Source organism: Notolepis coatsorum (assembly GCF_963971535.1).
Source record: "Notolepis coatsorum genome assembly, chromosome: 1".
NCBI lineage: Eukaryota > Metazoa > Chordata > Actinopteri > Aulopiformes > Paralepididae > Notolepis > Notolepis coatsorum.
Window position 1 is genome coordinate 247,051,441 of NC_140165.1, and position 14,207 is coordinate 247,065,647.

Genomic DNA, 14,207 nt, shown 5'->3' on the forward strand with positions numbered 1-14,207 from the left:
GTAAATTATATTACTCAGTGATCTAGTATAGTAAATTATATTACTCTGTGATCTAGTTTAGTAAATTATATTACTCAGTGATCTAGTCTAGTAAATTATATTACTCAGTGATCTCTAGTCTAGTCAATTATATTACTAAGTGATCTCTAGTCTAGTAAATTATATTACTCAGTGATCTAGTCTAGTTAATTATATTACTCAGTGATCTAGTCTAGTAAATTATATTACTCAGTGATCTAGTCTAGTCAATTATATTACTCAGTGATCTAGTCTAGTAAATTATATTACTCGGTGATCTCTAGTCTAGTAAATTATATTACTCTGTGATCTCTAGTCTAGTAAATTATATTACTCAGTGATCTCTAGTCTAGTAAATTATATTACTAAGTGATCTCTAGTCTAGTAAATTATATTACTCAGTGATCTAGTCTAGTAAATTATATTACTCAGTGATCTAGTCTAGTTAATTATATTACTCAGTGATCTAGTCTAGTAAATTATATTACTCAGTGATCTAGTCTAGTCAATTATATTACTCAGTGATCTAGTCTAGTCAATTATATTACTCAGTGATCTAGTCTAGTAAATTATATTACTCAGTGATCTAGTCTAGTAAATTAGATTACTCAGTGATCTAGTCTAGTAAATTATATTACTCAGTGATCTAGTCTAGTAAATGTGTCCATTTAAATCTACCAGTGATTTCAAATATGAAAGCAAAATGCTGATACTGTATGTATGACAGATAGTTAGATATTCAAAGAGATAGAGGTCTGGTCTTGTTAATCTTGTTAGTCCCCGTTATCAAGATGGCGGCAGAGAGACGCGACTTCTCTTTAGACAGACTTTCTACCACATCAGATGAACAAACGACTGAAGCTCTTTTCCCAGCAACACTGAGTCATACCACCGCCATCGCAATATCTGTCAAGACACACAAAAGCGCTATTTCGTCCATATCTCACGACCTGTTCAATTATTAAAAACGGCGTGATACTTAAACACTGTGATTAAACACACATCACAGCGACAGGAGAGCAAGGAGCCAGGACTCAGCGAGCCGTCGGAGCGGAGACTCTTCCCACAGCGTCTGTCCTCTCTCTCTCTCTCTCTCTCTCTCTCTCTGTCTTTCTCTCTCTCCCTCTCACTGTCTTTCTCTCTCTCTCTCTCTGATGACACCCAGGAGGAAGTTCCGACTGAATAAGTGGGCTACTAATGTCAGGAAAAGAATGTCATCAAATACGGGTTCATAATGTATAAACTGTATGGTACACATCTGCTGGTGGGTTTCTTTTTCTGGTTCTTGTACTCTGTTTTCTCCCTCTTTTTTCACATGGAAGTCCTGCGGATAGGCTCCCTTAGTATTAATGGTGCTAGGGATGGTGTAAAAAGGGGGCTGTTTTCTAATTATGCGAAACAGAAAAATGTAAATGTTATTTTTGTACAAGAGACCCATAGTGATGTGGGTAATGAGGTTGACTGGGGACTCAGTTGGAGGGGGGGATTGGTGATGAGTCATGGCACTAATAATAGTGCAGGGGTGGCTGTCCTGTTCTCTCCTGGACTTGGGGTCAATATTACATCACAGAAGGAGGTGAAGGTGTGGTGGGACAGAGCGATCCAGAGGTCGGTCACTCAGGGCGACAAGAACCTCCAGACCCTGGTGAAGTGCATCACCCTCCGGCGCAACAAGAGCAGCAAGGTGAACGAGCTGCGGGGGCGTCTGGTGGAGCGCCTGGGGCTGGGCCTGTCCAGCGGTTCAGACGAGGAGTGTTCTGTCTGCCTGGAGTCGGTCCGCCTGCCTGTCATCACACACTCTGGTCGTCAGCACGGAGCAGGAACATGCGCGCTGTCCTCTCTGTCGAGGTGAGATCAGGGCCAGTCAGCTGGTGGAGTTCTCACAGGAGATGGAAGAGGAGGAGGTTAAAGCTCTGATGGACAACCTGCTCAGGGTGCGCGATGAGGACGACAGCATCAAGAGTCTGGTGGTCTCTCAGTTCACACGTTTCCTCACCATACTAGAAACCCCATTCAGGGACCATGGTTTCAGTTTTGTGCGTCTGGACGGCAGATTGACTCAGAAGAGGCGGGCCCAGGTCATCAGGGAGTTCCAGAGCCCCGCCCCCGGCGGCCTCGTCATCATGCTCCTGTCACTCAAGGCTGGAGGGGTCGGGTTTAACCTGACCGCTGCCTCCCACGTCTACCTCATGGACCTGGCGTGGAACCCTGCATCGGAGCAGCAGGGTGTGGACCGCTGCCACCGTTTTGGGCAGACCAGGAACGTGGTCGTCACCAAGTTCATCGCGAGGGACTCTGTGGAGGAGAGCATGGTGGAGATCCAGAGGGAGAGGCAGGACCTGGTGGAGAGTGCTTGGGGACTGGGGAATGCAATGGGTACTGTGGGGGGGGAGGGGCTGAACATATGATTTTGAATGTCAAGTGGTTTTTATGTGCTGAAGGAGGTTTTTGGGGTTTGTTGGGGTGGTTGTGGGTGTGTGTGTGTGTGTATGTGTGTGTGTGTGTGTGTGTGTGTGTGTGTGTGTGTGTGTGTGTGTGTGTGTGTGTGTGTGTGTGGGTGTGTGCGTGCGTGCGTGCGTGTGTGTGTGTGTGGGTGTGTGTGCGGGTGAGTGTGTGGGTGTGTGTGTTGTTTTTATGAAGATGCCGTGAGATTTTTGTGTCTCTACTGACATGTTTTAATAAAAGAACATCAAAAGTCTCTCTCTCTGTCTCTCTCTCTCTCTCTCTCTCTCTCTCCCTCTCACTGTTTTTCTCTCTCTCTCTCCCTCTCTCTGTTTCTCTCTGTCTTTCTCTCTCTCCCTCTCTTTGTCTCTCTCTGTATTTCTCTCTCCCTCTTTCTGTCTTTCTCTCTCTCCCTCTCTTTGTCTCTCTCTGTATTTCTCTCTCCCTCTTTCTGTTTTTCTCTCTCTCCCTCTCTCGCTCTGTATCTCTGTCTATTTCTGTATCTCAATTCAATTCAATTCAATTCAATTTCAATTCAAATGGGCTTTATTGACATGGGAAACATCTATCTCTTTCTCTTTGTCTCTGTCTCTCTCTCCCTCCCTTTATCTGTCTCTCGCTCTCTCCCTCTCTCACTGTCTCTCTCTTTCCCTCGCTCTCCCTCTCTTTCCCTCGCTCTCCCTCCCTGTCTCTCTCTCCCTCTCTGTCTCTCTCTCTCTCTCTCTGTCTCTCTCTCTCACACCGTCTCTCTCTGTCTCTCTCTCTCTGTCTCTCTCTCACTGTCTCTGTCTCTCTGTCTCTCTCTCTCTCAGTCTCTCTCTCTCACACCGTCTCTCTCTGTCTCTCTCTCTCTCTCTCTCACTGTCTCTGTCTCTCTGTCTCTCTCTCACTGTCTCTCTCACTGTCTCTCTCTCTGTGTCTCTCTGTCTCTCTCTCTGTGTCTCTCTGTCTCTCTCTCAGTCTCTCTCTCTCACACCGTCTCTCTCTGTCTCTCTCTCTCTCTCTCTCTCTCTCTCTCTCTCTCTCTCTCTCTCTCTCTCTCTCTCTGTCTCTCTCTCACTGTGTCTGTCTTTCTGTCTCTCTCTCACTGTCTCTCTCACTGTCTCTCTCTCTGTGTCTCTCTGTCTCTCTCAGCGTGAAGCTGAACTGTGTGTCATAACAACAGACAATCGCCCGGCTCACAGCGAAGGAGGAGGAGGAGGAGGAGGAGGAGGAGGAGGGGGGAGGCTATTATGTGGGTTGACGGTTGCTAGGTAACAGATGAAGACGGGGAGTCGTCGTGGCGACGGCCAGAGGGGAGGGGGATGAACGAGAGGTGTCACGGAGGCTAAATTACAACCATCACTCAGCCTCACAGGAGAAGGAGTGCATATTGTAATCAGCGTGGAGACGACCGCTGGACAGTGGATATTACAAACCCCATAACCTGATACAGTATTAGTATAAAATAGGGATGTTCGATATTGGCTTTTTTACCGATATCGATATACCGATATTGTCCAACTCTTAATTTCCGATACCGATATCAACCGATACCGATATATGCAGGCCCCCCCCCCCCCCAAAAAAACGGAATAATTTCTCGTAATTAACATTACATATCTCTTGTCGTGGAATTAACACAACATTATGCATACTTTTGACAATAAATAAAATCAGAATTTGTTCTTACTTGCTAGCCTGGGTAAATAAAGGTTAAATAAATGTAAAAAAAAAAACGATACCGATAATTTCCGATATCACATTTTAATGCCAATATCGGCCGATAATATCGGACATCCCTAGTATAAAACGATGATGATGATGATCAATACAACTAAAGGGTAGATAAACACACACCACAGGCTGCATGAGGTGCTGGTGTTGGCAGCACGATTCCAATAAGGAGGAATGGCGGATACTCAACGTAGCTCCTTATAAAGAGTCTTTAATCACTAATGTTCCAACTGTCTTCTTCAGGGTATTAGGTACTTCATAATGCTGACTGAACATTACAGATTCTTGGGAGCGCATTAGAACATCTTCGTAATGCATTATTAATAGTCTGGTGGTTAGTCTCAGTCCTATAGCCAAGATGAGGAGCCCGTTCAGCCACAGAGAGTCTGACACTAATCGCCTCGGCCGGTCCTACATGCCAGCGGCCGTCAGGCTCCACAAGCGTGGGCATGAACTGCTGCCCGCAGCTGGAGAACTAACTAATGGCTGCGGAACTATCGCATGTGTGTGTGTGTGTGTCACTGCATGCCGAATAAAGACTTCTTCAAAGTCCAGTTATTATTATAGAACTCGAGAACTGTTAGGAATGTCTGATCACTAAGTTGTGTCTGACTCTTAACCACCAAAACCTGCACGGGCTACGACGTATGACGTATATCATGCCAGTTAGCGTACCTTGTGTGTTTTTACCTTTACTCTTACTCATAGCATGTTATGCTAATTTATGTAAATTATAGCTATTATATTGCACTACTTTTATTCTGTCTACACTTTTGGCAGTATATTATTTTTTTACTCATTCTATGTCTGCACTTCATGCATTATTTATTTTTATAGATTTGAATGTCAGAAATTATCATATAATCAATAAGGAATATATTTTAATGACAAATAATTACGCCAATGTTATGCTAAATATGTCTATTTTGTGTCTCTACATCACTGCTGTGAAGCACTTTGGGCTGCAATTCTTGTATGAAAGGTGCTATATACATAAAGTTTATTATTGTTATTATTATATTCCACACAATTGACAGATGATGCCAGCTGTCAATTACAGGTCAAAATTAGATTTGCAAGGTTTCCATAGGACATGGATGCATATTGATAATAGGAACATTGATAACCAGGACACTTGGCCACAATGGTAAATGGATTCAAGATTCCATCCACTGATGTAATTATTGAGCAGCTAGATTAGATTTGACAGTCGGGTGGATTGCTTCAACTGTGGTTGGTTAACGACCAAAGTAATTAGCATGTTTGACAAACTGACCAGGCTTGTGGCCATGTCAAGCCCTGCTGGTAACTATAGGACAACAGACACCGTTTGTCTTTGTTAAGCCTTTGAGCATTAGGAAAAGCGCTATATAAGCGCTATAATACATTTCTTTGTGATAAAAAATTTTCAGGTTCTTTCCATCTCATAGCGCTATATAAATGTGATGTATTATTATTATTACTGTCTACCAATTAGTGTCTGTGCTGGAAACGTGTTGACGAGACGTCACTTAACTGAGATCATACCACACATGCTCTCTCGCTCGCACGCACGCGCACACACACGTGCACACACACACACACACACACACACACACACAAGGTAGACAGCTGGCTGTCACATCTACTTGCCACTCAGAGAGAGGGTGGAGGGTTAGGGTTGGAATTGTTTCTAATCAGACACCTGAGACCAGTCAACACCAGCCTGAACAGTCCTCACTACTATACTAAATATACACTGGGGGTGCACCAATAACACACACACACTCACACTCACATCCACAAACAAACAACACTGGCTTGGCACTGGCTAAAACAGGTTTCTCCTAATGCACAACTGTTCTAATTAGATTAGATTAGATTAGACTCAATGTGTTGTCATCATACAGCACAAGTACAGTACAATGAAAAGAAAAGAAAGAAGTAAGAATGAAAGAAAGAGAGAAAGAGAGAAAGAAAGTAAATAAAGAGAAAGAAAGAAAATAGTGAAAGAAGAAAAGAGAGAAGAAAAAAGAAAGAAAGAAATCAAAAGAAAGAAAGAAAGAAAGAAAGAAAGAAAGAACGAACGAACGAACGAACGAACGAACGAAAGAAAGAAAGAAAGAAAGAAAAGAAAGAAAGAAAGAAAGAAGAAACGAACGAACGAACGAACGAACGAACGAGAAAGAAAGAAAGAAAGAAAGAAAGAAAGAAAGGGAAAGAAAGAAAGAAAGAAAGAAAGAAAGAAAGAAAGAAAGAAAGAAAGAAAGAAAGAAAGAAAGAAAGAAAGAAAGAAAGAAAGAAAGAAAGAAAGAAAGAAAGAAAGAGAAAGAAAGAAAGAAAGAAAGAAAGAAAGAAAGAAAGAAAGAAAGAAAGAAAGAAGAAAGAAAGAAAGAAAGAAAGAAAGAAAGAAAGAAAGAAGAAAGAAAGAAAGAAAGAAAGAAAGAAAAGAAACATTTAGTAATTTAGCTGAGGCTTTTATCCAAGTCAGCAGGAAGGATACAACTGTGGCAGCTAAGGGTAAGTGATGTTGTTCGTCAAACAGTGGTTGAACTTGAGTGAATAATTAGCATACGTAGTAGGTAATAATATAGCCATGGTAGATTATTTAGCAGAGTGCATGATAGTAAAGGACAGTACGAAGGAAGAAAGAAAGAAAGAAAGAAAGAAAGAAAGAAAGAAAGAAAGAAAGAAAGAAAGAAAGAAAGAAGAAAGAAAGAAAGAAAGAAAGAAAGAAAGAAAGAAAGAAAGAAGAAAGAAAGAAAGAAAGAAAGAAAGAAAGAAAGAAAGAAAGTAAAAAAAGAAAGAACACACAGTAATAGCCCGTCTCTTACCTGCTGTCCCAGAAGCGTATCTTCCTGTCATAGTGTCCGCTCACGATGAAGTACTCTGAACACACCACATCACTACAGTAGGACAGCACATCGATGGTCTGGATACCTGGGAGGAACACAGACTGTCTGAACACACCACATCACTACAGTAGTAAAGATGCAGTACTCTGAACACACCACATCACTACAGTAGTAAAGATGCAGTACTCTGAACACATCACACTACAGTAGTAAAGATGCAGTACTCTGAACACAACACACTACAGTAGTAAAGATGCAGTACTCTGAACACACCACATCACTACAGTAGTAAAGATGCAGTACTCTGAACACACCACATCACTACAGTAGTAAAGATGCAGTACTCTGAACACACCACATCACTACAGTAGTAAAGATGCAGTACTCTGAACACACCACATCACTACAGTAGTAAAGATGCAGTACTCTGAACACATCACACTACAGTAGTAAAGATGCAGTACTCTGAACACAACACACTACAGTAGTAAAGATGCAGTACTCTGAACACACCACATCACTACAGTAGTAAAGATGCAGTACTCTGAACACACCACATCACTACAGTAGTAAAGATGCAGTACTCTGAACACATCACATCACTACAGTAGTAAAGATGCAGTACTCTGAACACATCACATCACTACAGTAGTAAAGATGCAGTACTCTGAACACACCACATCACTACAGTAGTAAAGATGCAGTACTCTGAACACATCACACTACAGTAGTAAAGATGCAGTACTCTGAACACAACACATCACTACAGTAGTAAAGATGCAGTACTCTGAACACATCACATCACTACAGTAGTAAAGATGCAGTACTCTGAACACATCACTACAGTAGTAAAGATGCAGTACTCTGAACACATCACACTACAGTAGTAAAGATGCAGTACTCTGAACACACCACATCACTACAGTAGTAAAGATGCCGTACTCTGAACACATCACTACAGTAGTAAAGATGCAGTACTCTGAACACATCACTACAGTAGTAAAGATGCAGTACTCTGAACACACCACATCACTACAGTAGTAAAGATGCAGTACTCTGAACACATCACTACAGTAGTAAAGATGCAGTACTCTGAACACATCACACTACAGTAGTAAAGATGCAGTACTCTGAACACATCACTACAGTAGTAAAGATGCAGTACTCTGAACACATCACTACAGTAGTAAAGATGCAGTACTCTGAACACACCACATCACTACAGTAGTAAAGATGCAGTACTCTGAACACACCACATCACTACAGTAGTAAAGATGCAGTACTCTGAACACACCACATCACTACAGTAGTAAAGATGCAGTACTCTGAACACATCACTACAGTAGTAAAGATGCAGTACTCTGAACACATCACTACAGTAGTAAAGATGCAGTACTCTGAACACATCACATCACTACAGTAGTAAAGATGCAGTACTCTGAACACATCACATCACTACAGTAGTAAAGATGCAGTACTCTGAACACACCACATCACTACAGTAGTAAAGATGCAGTACTCTGAACACATCACATCACTACAGTAGTAAAGATGCAGTACTCTGAACACATCACTACAGTAGTAAAGATGCAGTACTCTGAACACATCACTACAGTAGTAAAGATGCAGTACTCTGAACAGACCACATCACTACAGTAGTAAAGATGCAGTACTCTGAACACATCACACTACAGTAGTAAAGATGCAGTACTCTGAACACATCACATCACTACAGTAGTAAAGATGCAGTACTCTGAACACACCACATCACTACAGTAGTAAAGATGCAGTACTCTGAACACATCACATCACTACAGTAGTAAATATGCAGTACTCTGAACACACCACATCACTACAGTAGTAAAGATGCAGTACTCTGAACACACCACATCACACTACAGTAGTAAAGATGCAGTACTCTGAACACATCACATCACTACAGTAGTAAAGATGCAGTACTCTGAACACACCACATCACTACAGTAGTAAAGATGCAGTACTCTGAACACATCACAACAGTAGTAAAGATGCAGTACTCTGAACACATCACTACAGTAGTAAAGATGCAGTACTCTGAACACACCACATCACTACAGTAGTAAAGATGCAGTACTCTGAACAGACCACATCACTACAGTAGTAAAGATGCAGTACTCTGAACACACCACATCACTACAGTAGTAAAGATGCAGTACTCTGAACACATCACATCACTACAGTAGTAAAGATGCAGTACTCTGAACACATCACAACAGTAGTAAAGATGTAGTACTCTGAACACACCACATCACTACAGTAGTAAAGATGCAGGACTCTGAACACACCACATCACTACAGTAGTAAAGATGCAGTACTCTGAACACATCACATCACTACAGTAGTAAAGATGCAGTACTCTGAACACATCACATCACTACAGTAGTAAAGATGCAGTACTCTGAACACATCACAACAGTAGTAAAGATGCAGTACTCTGAACACATCACTACAGTAGTAAATATGAAGTACTCTGAACACACCACATCACTACAGTAGTAAAAATGCAGTACTCTGAACACACCACATCACTACAGTAGTAAAGATGCAGTACTCTGAACACATCACTACAGTAGTAAATATGAAGTACTCTGAACACACCACATCACTACAGTAGTAAAAATGCAGTACTCTGAACACATCACTACAGTAGTAAAGATGCAGGACTCTGAACACACCACATCACTACAGTAGTAAAGATGCAGGACTCTGAACACACCACATCACTACAGTAGTAAAAATGCAGTACTCTGAACACATCACTACAGTAGTAAAGATGCAGTACTCTGAACACACCACATCACTACAGTAGTAAAGATGCAGTACACATCCACAGACACTGGTCAGTTCTCCATTCCCCGAACCAGACTGCGGACCTTCGGGGACAGAGCTTTCAGCGTGGCAGCTCCCACCCTCTGGAACTCCCTCCCCGCTGAACTCCGCAACGCCCCAACTCTGGACTCATTCAAAAAACTCCTCAAAACTCACCTCTTCAACTTGGCCTTTAACCCCTAATTTAGGGGTGGACGGTATGGTCTAAAATGTATATCACGGTATAATTTGAAGCATAGACGGTAACAGTATATATCACGGTATCAGTGTTTCCGTTAGAATAATTTTTTTTGCCTGATAGGCAGGCTATATAAAGAATGACATCCTCAAGGCATGTAGATTTATAATATTTTAACTTAAAACTAGGCTACTTTTGCGTATAAAGTCATTATATTCCAAATAAAATAAGTCCCGAGTCCGTGCTGCTCCCATTGCAAACAGCCGGGCTGGATGCTGGATTTTGCTAGAAGCATATGTAGCTGCAGAGCCGCAGAGCCAGCGGCGCTTTCAGGTCTGGTCACAGCTTTCAGCCGTTGGGTGGGGGGGCGCTGTTGAGCGGACCTGACCTGAAAGCGCCGCTGGCTCTGCGGCTCTGCAGCTGCATGCTATTCGCAAATCCACTGCTGCAGCCGTCCTCCCGGCTCCCGCTGCAGCCATCGTTATTATAACACTACACGCATATCATAATGTTTACAGCAAACTGTAGTTGATCACCAGGTATGTTTTATTAACGTAGAATAATTCATATAAGAAAAACGATAGGGACATCTCTTACCTTTCTCCACTGGTTAAAAATGCCAGGAACTGAAATTGAAACTTGCTGTGCGCCGCGGTGATATGTGTTTATTATGAAATGACAATTGCGTGTTGACACGCCCACTGCGCGAAGCCTCCTAAATAACTTTTTCCAGTTTGCACATATCTATTATCTATGACTAATTCTATCTATTTTTAGGGGCAAATGCGATTGAAATAGTCGCGCTGTGGTTACATGACGTCATTGCTATTTTAGAGCTGCTCTACCGGTTACACGGTATAGTCAAAATCCATACCGTAGAGCAAATTAATACCGTTTATACCGTATACCGTTTATACCGTCCACCCCTACCCTAATTTACCACTTTGTATGTTGTAGTGTCTGTCCACTATGTTTTTCACTTTAGTTAGTTTTTCCCCCTATGTAAAGTGACCTTGATCTTTTGAAAGGCGCTATATAAAACTAAGTTATTATTATTATTATTATTATTATTATTATTATTATTATTATTATTATTATTATTATTATTATTATTATTATTATTGTAACTGAGGGGTACAATTCCCTGACTGTATTAAGAGTATGGTATTATTAAACCACTACTTAGTTATGTACTTTAATTACTGGCCATACAGTACACGGTATATCTGGTGAACACCCACACAAGAATACAACAATGACACCTAAAGTTCTATTTGGAGGGATTTATTATTATAGTAAGCAACAATAGGTTACAAATTGAGAATTATGAATTGCGCTTATATGGCGAAGAACACTTAAGTAGGTCAAGAGCGTAAGTCCATGAGCATAGTAAGATGGGTATAACTGACGCCACCTGTAGCATAAGAATTACATAAGGCACACTCGTAGTCAGCTGGAGACACTAGGGGGGTTCCCTCCGGTTGTAAGCCAGCAGGGTAGAGGAATGGTCGGGAGCAAAGTCTGGGTCAACGCGGAATAAAGAAGCTCCAGCTACGGGAGGCGGTACAATACTCCCTTGATCGGCAGACAAAAGCAGCAGCTATAATCCAAGTATGCGCGACAGCATGGATGAAAGCTAGCCAGCCTCTGTGGTCCTAGAGGCGGGCTCGATGGTGCTCCTCACAGGGTAGATCCCACACAGCAGTGGGGTAGACGGTTCTCTGCTCCAGCAGCCACAGTACCAAAAGCAATATAATCCAGCCGGAAAAGGCTCTGCATTCGCCGGTGTAGATTCTCCTGTGCACTATACTTCACATTAACTAGGTCGAACTTGACGTTATTTCACCAAACTCTGACACTTTTACTATCCTATTCGCACATGTTATAAGTGCTCTATTTAGACGCAAAGTTGCTCACTTCACTTGGTCGTTGACTCGTGGTGAAGGCTTTACTAGTAACGAACGAACGATACTTTGAACTAACGATAAACTGAATGAACTGCTGCTGCTTTCCACCTGTGCCGTATTTATACGTAAGGTGAATTATCTAGTGCCAACCTCAGTTCTGTCTCGTATTACTGCGCAAACCTGGACATGTTTAGACATGCCTTGGCGGTGGCTTTGAACTCGCCATTGGGGGTATGGCCGTTGGCGCCTAGGGGTCGCTGTCCAATAGGAGAACGAATATTATGGTCTGGTTTGTACCTAGGTAAAGGGATATTCCGTGTATATATACAAAGAATATACAAGGGATATCAGACGATATACAAATATTATACATGGGATCTCAAGCAATAAATATATATATTCGGTTTAATCTGACCCTTTGTAACAATTATTATTATTATTATTACTACTACTACAGTAGTAAATATGAAGTACTCTGAACACATCACTACAGTAGTAAAGATCTTTCAGTCATTCAGTAACTTACAGGCTGCTCGGTGCAGATCAGTCAGTAACTTACAGGCTGCTCTGTGCAGATCAGTCAGTAACTTACAGGCTGCTCTGAGATCAGTCAGTAACTTACAGGCTGCTCGGTGCAGATCAGTCAGTAACTTACAGGCTGCTCTGTGCAGATCAGTCAGTAACTTACAGGCTGCTCTGAGATCAGTCAGTAACTTACAGGCTGCTCGGTGCAGATCAGTCAGTAACTTACAGGCTGCTCGGTGCAGATCAGTCAGTAACTTACAGGCTGCTCGGTGTAGGGCTGAGCCCAAACGTTCTAATGTTCTGACCTTTGTTCGTTACGTTGGCATTCGAATTCTAAATCAACATTCGAATAATTTTTTTTTATTATATATATATATATATATATATATTTTTTTTTTAATGTGTCTATTCATTCTGTTTAAACCAATGGGGTTTTTCTTCACAGTTGCAGATAAAGATTAGGCTACACTAATATTATAGTATTAAAAACTGATGAGTTATATTCATTAAAGAAAGTTGATTTAATAAAAAAAATTACTCATTTAATCAGATTAATCACTTTATTCAAATTGAGGATTTAGTTTGAGGATATTTATTAAAAAAAAATATATATATATTTATTTTGAAAAAGTTCAAATTTGAAAGAAATTGTATTATTAAAAACAAAGGTTCGAACGTCGAAAAACCCTGACGAAGTTCGAATCCCAAAAACAGGCTTCGGGGACAGCCTTAGCTCTGTGCAGATCAGTCAGTAACTTACAGGCTGCTCTGAGATCAGTCAGTAACTTACAGGCTGCTCTGAGATCAGTCAGTAACTTACAGGCTGCTCTGAGATCAGTCAGTAACTTACAGGCTGCTCGTGCAGATCAGTCAGTAACTTACAGGCTGCTCTGAGATCAGTCAGTAACTTACAGGCTGCTCAGAGATCAGTCAGTAACTTACAGGCTGCTCTGAGATCAGTCAGTAACTTACAGGCTGCTCTGAGATCAGTCAGTAACTTACAGGCTGCTCTGAGATCAGTCAGTAACTTACAGGCTGCTCGGTGCAGATCAGTCAGTAACTTACAGGCTGCTCTGAGATCAGTCAGTAACTTACAGGCTGCTCTGAGATCAGTCAGTAACTTACAGGCTGCTCTGAGATCAGTCAGTAACTTGCAGGCTGCTCTGAGATCAGTCAGTAACTTGCAGGCTGCTCTGAGATCAGTCAGTAACTTACAGGCTGCTCGGTGCAGATCAGTCAGTAACTTACAGGCTGCTCTGAGATCAGTCAGTAACTTACAGGCTGCTCGGTGCAGATCAGTCAGTAACTTACAGGCTGCTCTGAGATCAGTCAGTAACTTACAGGCTGCTCTGAGATCAGTCAGTAACTTACAGGCTGCTCTGAGATCAGTCAGTAACTTACAGGCTGCTCGGTGCAGATCAGTCAGTAACTTACAGGCTGCTCTGAGATCAGTCAGTAACTTACAGGCTGCTCGGTGCAGATCAGTCAGTAACTTACAGGCTGCTCTGAGATCAGTCAGTAACTTACAGGCTGCTCTGAGATCAGTCAGTAACTTACAGGCTGCTCTGTGCAGATCCCACACCTTCACGGTCCGGTCTGCGCTGCCGGTCACCACCTGGCTGCATTTGAACTTAGCCGCCGTGACCTTACGGGAGTGTCCTGTGAGAGTGAGCTGAGAGGGAGAGAGACATAGACACAGAGAGAGAGAGAGAGACAGAG

The 14,207-nt window shown here is 42.0% G+C and overlaps 1 protein-coding gene across 2 annotated transcripts in view; it reads right to left on the minus strand.

The window, feature by feature from the left end:
* Positions 1-14,207, minus strand: part of atg16l2 (ATG16 autophagy related 16-like 2) — a 171,744-nt gene that overhangs the window by 44,269 nt on the left and 113,268 nt on the right. For both annotated transcript variants that reach the window (XM_084314865.1, XM_084314866.1), the window contains 2 exons: positions 14,046-14,160; positions 6,990-7,095 (listed from right to left, as the gene is read on the minus strand). In XM_084314865.1, the coding sequence (XP_084170991.1) occupies positions 6,990-7,095; positions 14,046-14,160 (221 nt within the window). The remainder of the gene's footprint in view (positions 1-6,989; positions 7,096-14,045; positions 14,161-14,207) is intronic.